Here is a 13,901-nt window from a genome sequence, read left to right as displayed (position 1 = left end):
TATCAGTTGTACATACATGTATATATTTTTACGAAGCTTGAGCTTCTCGACAAATTTGACAACTGCATTACTTTTCTCGCGAAACGCTGCAAGTTGCTAAACTTTTGTTTTGGGCTTGATGTCAATCGACAGGGCTCGTGAGCGGCCCCGCCTCCCACCTGTTTCCAGGTGCAAACCTCTCAGCTCGAGCTTTCATTTTCATCGGCCTGTTTCTGCCCGCTCCACTCGCCCCCCCCTTGATTTTCCCCCTCTGCCAGCAAATACAACAGCGATATCTCTGAGATAGCACTTGCTCACGACCGTGCCTGAATCCAATAACGGTAACATCGATCACATGCCAAGCATCCAGCGCACCCGACGAGCCTTGGCTAACGTCATAATTCCCCCCACTGTGCAAATGTTCAATGCCAAGACGGCTGTCCGTCAGGTTGCGCACGGGCCCACTCTCGGAACATTGGCTCCTTCCGTTGCCAAACCGGGAATCAGCCTTCCTCGGTGATTCCTCGAGCTGAAATGGAAGCAACAAACTAGGAAATCTTTCCCTCGTTCGGAGCCATGGCCGTGTTCTCCCTGTTCCAACCTCTGGCTTCCCGCAACACTGAGACATCCCAGAGCCGTGAGCCAGACCCCGCACCGCACTTGGACGCCAGGGCGGCGGAATGTCGCCGAGTTGGCTCGTCCTCGTCCTGCTCGGCTTACCAGCGCTTGCCGTAGCCTTTGGAACTATCAACGAGCCTGTAATCCTTGGCCAGCACAATGAACACGAAATGGTTACCCGCTTGGCATTCCAGTGCCGCAGCGGCCAGAAGTCGGACGGCATATGTTTCGAGCCCCGCTCACTTGATCAGCTGGCCGGCTACCACCGCGATGTCATGGGCCTGCCCATCCCCGGAGCCGGCTTCAACGGTGCTGTTGGCTCGCCCGACACCCTAGATCCAATTCCTGAAGGCCCTGAAGCCCACTGCGATGACGCCGACTACCTCGACGTCCCCGGCTACCCCCAGACCCGAGCCGAAGCGACGGCGAAGCTGCAGGCCTGCATCGATCACTTCCGCGCACGCTTCCGTCAGGCATGGACGGCGGCAGAGCAGCTGCTTGATGAGAGGAAGAGGATCCGCCCGGGAATGGTCGAGTTAGCCAGCCCCTTCGGTGACTGCACTTTCGCTTTTCCAGCTTTGCAGGGCAATGCATTCGGCCGGGCGAAATGCAGCACCCTAGAAGGCTTCGGCCGGGCACTGCACGGAATTCAGGACTTCTACTCGCACAGCAACTGGGTTGACACTGCCGACCCGAGCCAGCCCATCAGCGAATCCAACCCTCCGGGATTGGCCATGAACGGCACCGCGCCCTTCCTGGACATGCGGGCCACCGGCCTCATACCGCCAGATCAAATTCCGCTAAACCTCACAACCGGATGCTTCGCTCTGCCCGATACCTCGCCCGGCTCCGGGGACTGCACCGGCCGCATAACCCATCACGCATTGAGCAAGGACAACGGTCTTATCTACTTAGACGGCACCTTCGGTGAGGTCGGGCCCGACTCCCCGCGCTCCGAAGCTGTCCCCAGCAACTTCCATCAAGCCGTCAAGGTAGCCATTCAGAGCTCCCGCGATGCCTGGGAGAGTTTTCGAGACGAGATCCGTTACCGGTACGGCGCCGTCAGTGGCAATCTCATGATCTGCGCTCTGGTTCGCGACGACCCTGTCAAAGACTGCCGTAACCGCACCGCAACCATCGCCGTCGACATATCGTGGAGGAGCAGCCTCAGCGGTGCATCACAGCTGGAAGTATCCATGGCCCGCGAGCTTAGTTCGAGACTGACCCCGCACGGGCTGGATAAGGTGGCGCTGATCGAGTTCGACGAATCTGCGCGTCTTGTCTACCCAATGGGCTACCCCGGATCCGCTACCTTTGGCTTCTCCGAGCCATGCGGCCCCGAGGCCAACCTTGGCAGCGCCCTCAGACTCGCCATCGGGGAGACCATTGAAGCCCAGCCTGAAACATTTACCGACCGAGGCGCCATTCTCCTCCTATCCACCGCTTCTGAGGGTCGCGGGCTGTTGGCTGAGAATGCATTGGCCCAGGTCCGGCGCGCTGGCAAGGAGGGCATCCGTGTACATTACGGCTGCATCAGCACCCCCAAGCTCGCCGACGAGCATTTTGCTCACGGAAAGGGTTGGACGGAGTGCTCGCCTGGCAACCGACTATTGCGGGGAGTGCTAGAAACTGGGGGAATGTTTGCCTGGATCAAGTCTCGGGGATCTAGAACCGCGGCAAATTTTATCAACTTGGTCATGGACCGAGGCCTCACGGCGACTGACGATAAAGACGCCCCAAAACACACCCGGGTCTCTGCCGGGATCATTACAGCCGATTTCTTGAGTCCCGACTTCCCCACGAAGTCTTTCGTCTACTCTGTCTCCGCAGGCGAGCATCTGAATTTTACCGTCAGTAGCATCGCCTCGGACGTCCAAGAAACCCAAGGCTGCTTCACCATGACGCTATGGAACAGGGAACTCCAAATCAAGATTGCGACGCATGTCATCTGCAGTGGCGCTGATCCTTTGTCACTGGTGTACGAGGCATCAGCGTCCCTCGACTTGGTGCTGGTGGCTCAGTACGGGCATGGCACTACAAAGAAAGCCGGGCCGGTAAATGTGGGCGACATTGTGTTCACTCTAGGGCTTGACACGACCATGCCGGAGAAGAACGAGACTACCACCAGATCATCTACGAGCATCGTGAGTTCGGCAACAACAGGAAAGGTGCCGGGCTCGACCACACATGACATCCTGACGAGCGAAACTCTGGACGTGCTGTTTAGCACAGCTACTATGGGCGGGAGTACTTCGTCGTCCTCGCAGTGCGCTAAGGCGAGCGATGATGGTGGGAGCGCGTTTCGTTTACCGCCTTTTCACGAACCGATCTGCAGCGTCATGACGATCACAGCCACGACCATGGCAAGCAACTTTACCGAGGAATGAAGGAAGGTTAGGGCCTCGGAGGTTCCATGTCTTGATCACAACAGCGTATAAACTTAGGTGTAATTTGCACCACTTATAGAAGCTCTCCCCCCCATACTTGGTTCTGATTAGCATTAGCATGTATCTACCTGCCGTGTGTGTTGCTGATAATTAGTTCGTTCCCGGCCTCTTCACAAGTCCCGAGGTAGGGAACCCTCTTGGCGCCCACCAGTCTTGCTAAGGTAGCTACAAGATTTGACGGCAGCCCTAATTATTGACTCGGCATGGCACTGTGTAGAGTTTGAAAAGTGGAGTATACCTTGACTTGGGACCGCACAGCCAACTACAGCCGGCACCCATGCATTCACAGACTCGTATTCTAAGCCTCTGCGACAGCATCTTGCTACCCCTTGGTGCTGTAGTGGCTTGCTACCATGTGCTTGTGGAACGACCACTGTGATGGAGCTTGTTGGGCTCGGACTGTGTGGGTGGCGTTCCAGGGCTCGTCCTGCAACGTTCGGGCTCGCCGGCGCTCGAAGGGGTTCGGGTCGACAATACTGGTTTGGTCGGCCCCAGTTCAAGTTGGCGAGTTGTAAGAAGGCTCCCAGCCAGGATCGGGTCACTGGGTGGAAGGGAGAGGAAAGAGGGAGTGTATATTCGGGAGAGCGTGTTGAGGTGATGGGGCTGCTGTTGGGGATCTTTGCTGACGGCATTGCGGAGTCTGCGCTGGGGCTAACGACAGTGGCCGTTGTGGGTTTGCTTAATTAGTGATGGTCGCGAATAAGCGTGTACACTCCGTTCGCCAGGGCCAAGAGTGGGTTCTTTGGAGTCTGCTGGGCATAGGTAGCATTGGGACATCCGTAAGTACCTTATCTATAGCCTCATGGAGTGCACGACTCTGTGCCATCTCCATCGACTGAACATCGTGTGCTCATGGCGTTGCATTATCGTTAGCATCGAAGCTGCTAAGTCTAATGTTCCCCTACGGAGGTTGAATAGATCCGGTAATTTTGTTCGTCCCTCACGGTAAGGGGCATATCGACGTTTTTCCATATGGTCTCACACAAAGGGGCAAATGTCAGTTGACTCACATCTACAACCATCGGGCCACAACGACTTGCACTAGCCCCGCCCCAAGCCAACCGCCTAGACGGAAACAGGGAATCGCTGAGTAAATATACGTTAACTATTAGAGTTGGGGACATATTAATAATTGCTGACAGACTTTCAAGGACAGATTCCCTGCCCATGGGGCATAGCCAGGCTTCTGTCAGGTTTGCCAGCTTCGGATGGTTTCAATTCAATCCCTGAGCTCCTTGAGTGGATTGGCCAATACAGAAACGCTCATAAGCTCTGCACTGCAGCAACCGAGAACTTTGTCCTCGGCTGGCTGCTTGATTTTGGAGGCGATAACGCCTCTATCTGCCTCATTGAACAGAATCCGGGATCGAGATGCCCCGGTATATCTGCCTTAGCCGCTGTTGGGGTAACGACAAACTTCCTGTCATAATGACCAAGGCATTACAGAGCCACCTGCAGTCCATTCCATGGCAGGTCATACCTCTCCCATATCGGGATGCGGTTTGTTACACACGCTTTCTCCATATCCGGTACCTGTGGATCGGTTCCCTCTGCATTCTCCAGGACGATTCAAATGACTGGTCCAGTCAGTCAGAGAAATGGGCCGAATTTTGTAGCAACGCGTTTTTGACACTCGGTGCTGTCACCGCCAAGAACGCAAGAATGGGTATGTTCGAGAGATAAAAATCCTTGCCATATGGCCGAGTCTACATATTTACTGGGGACAACAAACTAAGGCCGGTATTACACGTATCGGGCGGCCAGAGGAAAATGGAAGAGGGACAACCCTGTCTATTACGACGCCACTTTTGAAGGGCATGTCTGGGCTCTACTCGGCCAAGCCTGGGTATTTCAGGAGCCATTTCCGTCTCTCAGGTTCCTCCATATCGCTACCCCGAGCTACGGTGGGAATGCAGAGAAGACCAAGATTGCCAACGCGGTGAAGTAAATGCAACTGGTAAATCAAGAAAGATGCAGTTTGCAGTTGTGTTAGCAACGCCTTCCGTCACCACGCTACATCAAGAGACGAGGGAGATGATCGAGATGTATTCCATGTTTGCGCTCAGCCGTGGCAGCGACAAGTTACACGCCTTCTCCGGTCTCGCCCAAGCTGATGTGCGGGCTTCTGGGTCCATTATTAAAGTGGGAAGGAGGATGGTCAAACAGGCACAAGGTATGACCCAAGCCCGGTTTTGTGACAACTCGTCCACAGCCTCTTTTTCGTGGAAATCCGGACGAGACCCACAGATACATGTGCATCGGCCACCAACGACCTTGGCGCCCAGCCCTGCACGTGATGACGGTCCGGTTTTCCACAGAGCAAAACGTTCTGTGCTTGCAGAGAGATAACTGGTCTCGGCTGGATCAACCCAGTCTGGCAGTGACGGGCAATCGCGTCACCTGGTCATCGCCGGGCCGGCACATGTCAGTGGCAGTAAGTCAATTTCGCTAACTTACAAGCAAGTGGCCCTTTTCTTTTGACAGGAGCCTTGGTAGATACATTGACACGGGCTACTTGATGACCTGCCGCTCAGCGCTGTGGCGGCAGGGATCTACGAACAAAGCGTCTGTGCCTGCAGAGCCAAGTTGAGGGTGCCGAGAAGAGTGGGTCGTGGCTAGCCAGAATTGGGATCCTGCGATTGCGACCCAGCGTGCAACTCCATGCTCTCATCCTGCCTCATCGACGTCGCTCAATCAAGATTTCCCCAAAGCTACGATGCCTAGTGGACTGCGCTCGTTGTTTCGGAAGGGCTTCCACCGACGCGGCAGCACGAAGGATCGGGAAGGCTCTAAAGAACAAGAGCAGGACGGCTGCGACGTGCGGACCGTTACCCCCGCGACGTCTCCAGCGCCTCCAGAACGCAAAGATGCCACGCAAGTCTCTGCTGCCAGCATAGTCATCTCTCGCCCGGTACCTCTACCCGAGCCAACGTCTCCACAGCGAATCCCCGCCGCCACCTCTAGGTCCACCCCGTGGCTGCCAGCCGCTCCGGCGACCGATTCCGCCAACATACAGCTATCCGCCAACGCGGAATGCGGCACCGCCGGGTTACCTGTACAGCTCTGGGACCGTGCCTACAATGACCTTAAACGAGAGGAGCCGGAATTGGTGGACACATACGAGAAGATTCTGTCCCGACAGCTAGAGGATGGCCCCGGCTCAGCGGTGCCCGAGTCTCAGCCGAACACCATCGCCCAGAACAACTCAGACGAGAGGCGCCGCCAGATGACTCAGCTTATCTATGCTGGTCTAGACAAGACTGGGAGGCAAGCCAAGGTGAAAGAGGGCCTTGGTGTGGCTATGGATGTCGTTCTGTCAGCAAGGAATATCATTAGTTCGGCAATCCAGGCCGCGCCCCAAGCCGCACTCGCCTGGACTGGAATTTGTGTCGCTCTGGAGGTACGTCTATCTGGAGAGCGATGTTTAGTATGCTAACCCTTATAGATACTTGCCAACCCTATAACCGCGACCGAAGCCAACCGCAGAGGGATCGATTACGTTGTTAAGAGGATGGACTGGTACTGGAGCTTGTCGAGTACCCTACTCAAGGATCTCCCCGACCATATCGGTGAACTATCCGGAGTGAAACGCGAGTTGGAAACCCAGGTTGTTGGCCTCTATAAAGCGCTCCTCTCCTTCCAGATCAAGAGCGTCTCTACTTATTATCGCAACCGCGGTCTAGTCCTTTTCCGGGATATAATCAAGCTTGATAACTGGGATGCTGATTTGGGGGCTATCCAAAACGCCGAAAAATGCTTCCAATACGACGCCCAGGCATATACCGCTCAGCAAGCGACGTCTCATCTCGAGATGCTTGTAAGCCATGCAAGGAACCAGGAGATACAGCAACTGTCGGAGAAGGACCAGCAATGCCTGAAGCACCTACGCCTTACTAACCCTCGCGACGATAAGGCTCGTATCGAACGGACTAAAGGCGGCCTTTTAGAGGACTTATATCGCTGGGTCCTCGACAACCCAGACTTTCAGCGATGGCGTGACCACCCGGAAAGCCGACTGCTCTGGATTAAGGGCGACCCTGGCAAGGGCAAGACCATGTTACTGTGCGGCATCATTAACGAGCTTGACCGAGGCAATACTGCCGACACGTCCTATCGTAATGTAGCCTACTTCTTCTGCCAGGCTACCGACAATCGTATCAATAATGCAACTGCCGTACTGCGTGGCCTGATTTACCTACTTGTCGACCAGCAGCCATCTCTTCTCTCCTATATACGAAGGGAATACGACTGTGCAGGCGAAAGCCTCTTCAAAGATGCAAATAAGTGGGACGCGCTGTCGAGAATCTTTACTAGTATCCTACGGGATCCGAGTTTAAGAACGACTCACCTAGTCATTGACGCACTCGACGAGTGCGTCACAGATCTGCCACAGCTTCTCGACTTGGTTGCCCAGGGATCGTCTGAACTTTCTCGAGTCAAATGGATTATCTCGAGTCGCAATTGGCCGCAAATCCAGGAACGGTTAGAAACAGCTACGAACAAAGAGAAGCTCTCCCTCGAGCTAAATGCGAAATCTGTCGCGACCGCTGTCAATGCATTTATCCGGTACAAGGTGGGCCAGTTGGCACGGCTGAAGAATTACGATGCCACCACGAGAGATATCGTTCAGGACTACTTGTGCTCTCACGCGCAAGACACGTTCCTCTGGGTGGCATTGGTCTGCCAAGAGCTCGCTAACATCTCCGGGTGGGAAGTCGAGGAAATGTTAACGACATTCCCCCCTGGACTCGATGCCCTCTATAGACGGATGATGGGCCAAGTCCGCAACTCGAGGAGCGCTAAGATTCTCAAAAGAATTCTGGCTGCCATTTCAATCGTGCGCCGGCCGATTACGTTGGACGAACTGGCGGCTGTCGTCGATATGCCCAACGGTGTGTCTGGCAACTACGAAGCTCTAGCGGAAATTGTAGGGCTTTGCGGCTCTTTTCTGACACTCCGCGAACGGACAATCTCCTTCGTCCACCAGTCTGCCAAGGACTTTTTGCTCAAGGAGGCGTGTCATGAGATCTTTCCTTCTGGGATAGAAGACATGCACTATACCATCTTCTCGCGATCGCTTCAAGTCATGTCGCAGGGGTTAAGACGCGATATCTACAGCCTTGGCGCTCCCGGATTTCCCATCGACGAAGTCAAAATACCCGATCCGGATCCGCTAGCCGCTATACGGTACTCGTCCGTATACTGGATTAATCATCTATGTGATTGTAATCCTAAAAAGAACGCGAACAGAGACCTCCAGGATGGCGGATTTATCGATGTATTTCTGCGGGAGAAGTATCTCAACTGGCTTGAGGCTCTTAGCCTTCAACAGAGCATATCAAAAGGAGTGGCTTCAATGCTGGGTCTTGAGGGTTTGCTTGAGGTTAGCTTTCGGTGGTGCGATTTAAGAGCCGCATGCTAATGTTTCATTAGGCAGGAAAAGAGGCATCACTTCTCATCGGTCGAGTCCGAGATGCATGTCGGTTTATCCTCTACCACAAGTGGGCAATTGAGAACAGCCCTCTTCAGGTATACGCTTCTGCACTTGTATTCAGCCCGGCCCGCAGTATAACGAGGAATCAGTTCGAAAATGAGGAGCCCAAATGGATCATCCGGAAACCGACTATGACGGACAATTGGAGTGCATGCCTACAAACGCTCGAAGGCCATAGCCGCTCTGTCTGGTCAGTGGCCTGGTCACACGATGCGAGACGGCTGGCGTCGGCGTCAGACGATGAGACAGTCAAGATCTGGGATCCGGTTACCGGCCAGTGCGTATCGACGCTCGAGGGCCATAGCGGCTGGGTTAGGTCAGTGGCCTGGTCGCCCGATGCGATGCAGCTGGCGTCGGCGTCAGGCGACAATACAGTCAAGATCTGGGATCGGGCGACCGGCCAGTGCGTATTGACGCTTGAAGGCCATAGCCGCCCTGTCAACTCAGTGGCCTGGTCTTACGATACGACGCGGCTGGCGTCGGCGTCGGTCGACGGGACAGTTAAGATCTGGGATCTGGCTACTAGCCAATGCGTATCAACGTTCGAACGCCATAGCGGCTCTGTCAACTCAGTAGCCTGGTCGTACGATACGACACAGCTGGCATCGGCATCAGTCGACAAGACAGTTAAGATCTGGGATCTAGCTACCGGCCAGTGTATATCGACGCTCGAAGGCCATAACGATTGGGTTAACTCAGTAGCCTGGTCGTACGATAGGACCCAGCTAGTGTCGGCGTCAGGCGACGAAACAGTTAAGATCTGGGATCCGACAACTGGCTATTGCATATTAACGCTTAAAGGCCATAATAGCTGGGTCAACTCGGTGGCCTGGTCGTACGATACAGCCTGGTTAGCATCGGCATCACATGATAACACAGTCAAGATCTGGGATCGAGCAACCGGCCAGTGCGTATCGACACTCGAAGGCCATAGCGGCTGGGTTAGGTCAGTAGCCTGGTCACACGATACGACACAGCTAGCGTCGGCATCGGTCGATGAGACAGTTAAGATCTGGGATCCGGCAACCGCCCAGTACATATCAACGCTCGAAGGCCATAGCGACTGGGTCGAGTCAGTAGCCTGGTCGCACGATACAGCCTGGTTAGCATCGGCATCACACGATAACACAGTCAAGATCTGGGATCGAGCAACCGGCCAGTGCGTATCGACACTCGAAGGCCATAGCGGCTGGGTTAGGTCAGTAGCCTGGTCGTACAATACAATGCAGCTAGCATCAGCGTCAGTCGACGAGACAGTCAAGATCTGGGATCCGGCAACCGGCCAGTGTATATCGACGCTCGAAGGCCACAGCGATTGGGTCAACTTCGTAGCCTGGTCGCACAATACGACGCAGCTAGCATCGGCGTCAGCTGATAAGACAGTTAAGATCTGGGATCCGGTAACCGGCTATTGCATATCGACGCTTAAAGGCCATAGCGGCTGGGTTAGGTCAGTAGCCTGGTCGTACGATGCGACGCGGCTAGCGTCGGCATCAGTCGACGAGACAATCAAGATCTGGGATCCGGCGACCGGCCAGTGTGTATCGACGCTCAAAGGCCATAGCGGCTGGGTTAGGTCAGTGGCCTGGTCGCACGATAAGACGCGGCTGGCGTCGGCATCAGGCGATGAGACAGTCAAAATCTGGGATCCGGCAACCGGCCAGTGCGTGTCGACGCTCGAGACCGGTCGTGTCCTTTACAATCTCCAGTTTCATGAATCTAACCCTGACCTTCTACATACCGAGCTTGGTACATTCGACATAAGAAATGTCCTAAATTTAGTCTCAGGCCCTGCCTCTGCTAGTCCTTTATTACCAGTCGCTGTTGGATATGGCTTGAGCAGCAATGGCATCTGGATTTCATATCAAGGAGAAAACCTGCTGTGGCTACCGCCCGAGTATCGGCCCTCATCTTCCGCTATATCTGGAAGGGCTTTGTCAATCGGCTGTTCTTCGGGCCGCATCTTGATCTTCATCTTCGCAGATAGCAATCCGGTTACACAGCAAGTGTCTTGATATTCTTTTATCTCGACATTTTGATTTCGATTTCAATTTCTCACTTGTTCTCTTTACTTTTTCTTCCATAGCGTGCTACAAGATTGGTGTGGGAGGACCTATGATTCTATAAGTTCCTTAGCTAAGTTCTAGCACTTCCGACCTTCAACGCGGAACCGCTTTGACACTGCAACGGTCACTGAATGTGGACCCTTAGTGCTGGCACGGTCGCCGCCGGACTGAGAGGGCGATCTGGGGTTTGCCGTTGTCATGTGAAACGGAACTCGTCAACAGGGTGACCACCGGGATGAGGCGGAGTTCGGAGCATCAGCCAGCTCGATGGCCCATGATCGATTCGTGTCTGTGCCTCACTGATCACGTTTGACGGAGGCCGATGTTTGGAAGTTAGGAATGCGGAGAAGGCTGATTGCTCTACATACATTTTGAATCAATTCCCTTATCCTCCAGCGTAGAGAGGTCCTTTGCCGACTGATCCTGTCCGCATCCAAACAAGTCATCATCCACCGCAACTCAGCACCTAGACTTAGTCAAGTTGTTAACTTTCTGATTTTACCACCGGAACTGAATTCTACCTACCGAGCCATTGTTGCCGTCCCAGCTGCTGAATATCAAATTTCGCGCCATCAAAGTGAAATAAGGCGTGTACAGCGACCGAAGTTCTATTAACCGTGCAAGCTTCCGGTGATCGCCCTTGAAACTGGTATTACCTTTGTGTGGAAAACAGAATAATGGATATAGCAAAAAAAATGTTGTATTTTTTCCAACGTCGTACTCTGCGTTAGACGTAGTACTATGAAGCTCCAAGAAACGGGTATTTTAAATAAAAAAACCTCAACCCCCGACGTTAACAGTTACTTCTAAGTTATGTAGCAGATGACCTCAGCCCTTCGTCTTCCCAGTCAACCTTGAACGAGTTCTTCCCCGCATACTCTTGTTCGCCAATCCACAGCTCGAACCTAGCATCAATGGCGCCGACTACGAACTTGACTTCGTACTCGATCTCGTAGTAAAAGGTTGCTCGCTTCAAAAGACCGAAGCCCGATTTCTTGACGGCTTTTTTACGGATGTGGCCGGGATCAACTTCTGATAGGTCTGACTCAACGGTGCACAATGTGAAAACATCAACTGCTGGAGCATTGTTAGCTTGGTGTTTTTGGAGGAAAGAGAGGGGTTGGTCGTACCGCCATCTACGCTGATGGGGAGCGCGTCTCTGTCCTTGTGGCAAATGACGAGCTCTCGCTTCGAGATCCCCGGATGTTTGCAGTTGTTAAAGACTTTGCTGAAGCCGTGCCATTTGCCGCCGTTCTCAGCATCAATGTCATCGCCCTGTTCCACGGGTACCTGTTAGACTAGCCCGCTTGATTGGGTGAAAATGTGTTGTGGCTGGCTTACTTTTTTGATAACCCATTTTACTTGGCCGTCTACATAAAGCTCACCGTCGAGGTCTGATCTTACAGGCCGCTTTCCAGCATGTAAGTTCTTGTCATACCGCTCCCGGGTGACGACGCCGTAGGAAGCACGGGCTTTTCGGACCCTCAAAGCTGACCTGCCGGCTTTGGCCTTCTGCTTACGGTCGAGGACGAGACCTTTTACCACGGCGAGTTGACTGCGCAAATCGACTTCGTTAGTCACGTTGCAACTTGCTGTCAGGGATCTGAGTTCATACGGCTCATCCGCATCGGCAACAACCACTTTGGGGTCAGGGAAAGCCTCTTTCACCCGCTGCTGCACGTAGGCGGAGCTGCCCAAACCACCGGAAAGTACGAGATAGTCCTGAGAGCGGAGTCAGCCGGTTACCTGTCGGGATTTGCCTCGAGCTTTTGGGGAGATACCTACAGGCTTCTTGTTTGGGTCCGTCTTCGCAACGGTGTCGATCATGTCGCGGATAGATTTGATGATCCCCTCCACCTCCGGATCAAAGAGCGAACGGAAGTCCTTGCTGCATACGTATCAGAAGTCAGTTTCATCCGTATTTCTTCAATCAAACTGGAACGGGGGGGATGGTGCTGACTGAGAGAAATTCATTTTCCCGTCTGATATCCCAGCTGCTGTACTTGAAGTACCACCCGAGACGATTGGCACCGTCACTCTCGCCGTCCCAAACTGCGACTCCTTGGTTTTCCCAAACTCATGCTTCCACGTCTGGAATTCGTCGCTATGCATCATGATGGAGGCGGCGTTTTTTTGGAATGTGAGCTTCCTTTCCTTAGCAAGCCGCTTCTTCACCATGTCCCCAAAGGCAAGGTCTATATTGGTAGATCCAATATTGTTTCCTTGAATGATTGCGAGCTCGCGGAGGTCGACCACATCGTCATCACCGTGCTGCTGCAGCAGGGCAAGGTCTGTGGTTCCTCCGCCTGCGTCGCAAACCAGGATGATATTACCCTGGCTAAATGTGACGTTGACCTCCTTGGCCGTGTAAACAGCGGACGCCTGGGGTTCAGAAAGACCCCACGATACGCGGTGTTTCTTTCCGCCGCTTCCAAAGCCGGCCTTCTTGATTTGCTGCATGAGTGCGTTACTGACTTCGAGCGACCGGAAGGTTGCGGGCAGACTGAAGACGAACTCGACAGTCTTGTTGTTCCACCCATCGTTCTTCTGCAGGTAGTCGCTAATGTGCTGATATAGGCACTTCATATAGTCGCCATAGACGCGTCGCACTTGTTCCAGCGTTTCAAAGGGGGGTTTCACATTGGCATTGTTGAGCTTCTCGAGCATGCTCTTGAGCGTTTTCTCCTCCAGGTATCGCTTGAACCATTCGACCGTGTCACGGTGGTTGTTGCAGGTGAATCCCCATTCTTTGACGGTGTGATTATTCCCGTACAGAATCGTCGATGGTACCTTGTTGTGCGTTCCGCGCTTTTCAGGCGGCAGTGGCCACTCCTGGATCATACGGGGGCTATCCATGTGTCGCTTGGCAAATGCCACGCCTATTGCCGAGTTTGTTAGACCGAAGTCCAGCGATGCGGTGATAGAATGTGAAGCTGGTCAGGATCCCACTTGCCTGTGCATGTCATGCCAAAATCGATCCCCACGGTTAGGTCGGCTTCTTGTACAGGAGACATGACTACCGAAATCACTGACACTCCGCCGGAGGGCCACGTCGTCTCAGGGCACAGATAATAGTAGGTAGCTATGACGGATAATGCTAGCTCGATGTATCAGACAGAATGAATAGAGTTGTGCGGTGACTGTGGGAATGGACCCGGGTGGAGAACAAAGCCGTAGAGAAACTTGTGGAATGTGCGTAGGGGCATTGAAGGCTTAGGTTTGCCGACGACTCAACAGAGCCTTGTCCAATGAAGTCAGCTTTGGTTCTGGCCCCGTCCAGGATGCGGCCGAGAGACG

The 13,901-nt window shown here is 53.8% G+C and overlaps 3 protein-coding genes across 3 annotated transcripts; 2 read left to right on the top strand and 1 right to left on the bottom strand.

Annotated features, from left to right (window-relative positions):
- Positions 1-659: 659 nt before the first annotated feature.
- On the top strand, positions 660-2,984 carry MFIFM68171_06721 (VWFA domain-containing protein; the record flags this gene model as incomplete). The annotated part of the gene is made up of 1 exon (XM_071062141.1): positions 660-2,984. The coding sequence occupies one exon, from the start codon at positions 660-662 to the stop codon at positions 2,982-2,984; it is 2,325 nt and encodes a 774-aa protein (XP_070918242.1).
- Positions 2,985-5,760: 2,776 nt separating this feature from the next.
- MFIFM68171_06720 (Beta transducin-like protein HET-D2Y) lies at positions 5,761-10,553 on the top strand (the record flags this gene model as incomplete). Its single annotated transcript, XM_071062140.1, has 3 exons — positions 5,761-6,444; positions 6,490-8,427; positions 8,478-10,553. 3 exons carry the CDS (start codon positions 5,761-5,763, stop codon positions 10,551-10,553), a joined length of 4,698 nt encoding a protein of 1,565 aa, XP_070918241.1.
- An 862-nt stretch (positions 10,554-11,415) lies between these two features.
- MFIFM68171_06719 (Actin-like ATPase domain-containing protein) lies at positions 11,416-13,618 on the bottom strand (the record flags this gene model as incomplete). Its single annotated transcript, XM_071062139.1, has 7 exons — positions 11,416-11,678; positions 11,735-11,879; positions 11,946-12,159; positions 12,220-12,326; positions 12,390-12,492; positions 12,565-13,483; positions 13,558-13,618. 7 exons carry the CDS (start codon positions 13,616-13,618, stop codon positions 11,416-11,418), a joined length of 1,812 nt encoding a protein of 603 aa, XP_070918240.1.
- Positions 13,619-13,901: the final 283 nt, after the last annotated feature.

Source organism: Madurella fahalii, assembly GCF_045866475.1.
Source record: "Madurella fahalii IFM 68171 DNA, scaffold_3, whole genome shotgun sequence".
Taxonomy (NCBI): domain Eukaryota; kingdom Fungi; phylum Ascomycota; class Sordariomycetes; order Sordariales; genus Madurella; species Madurella fahalii.
This window is presented reverse-complemented; position numbering and strand designations above follow the sequence as displayed.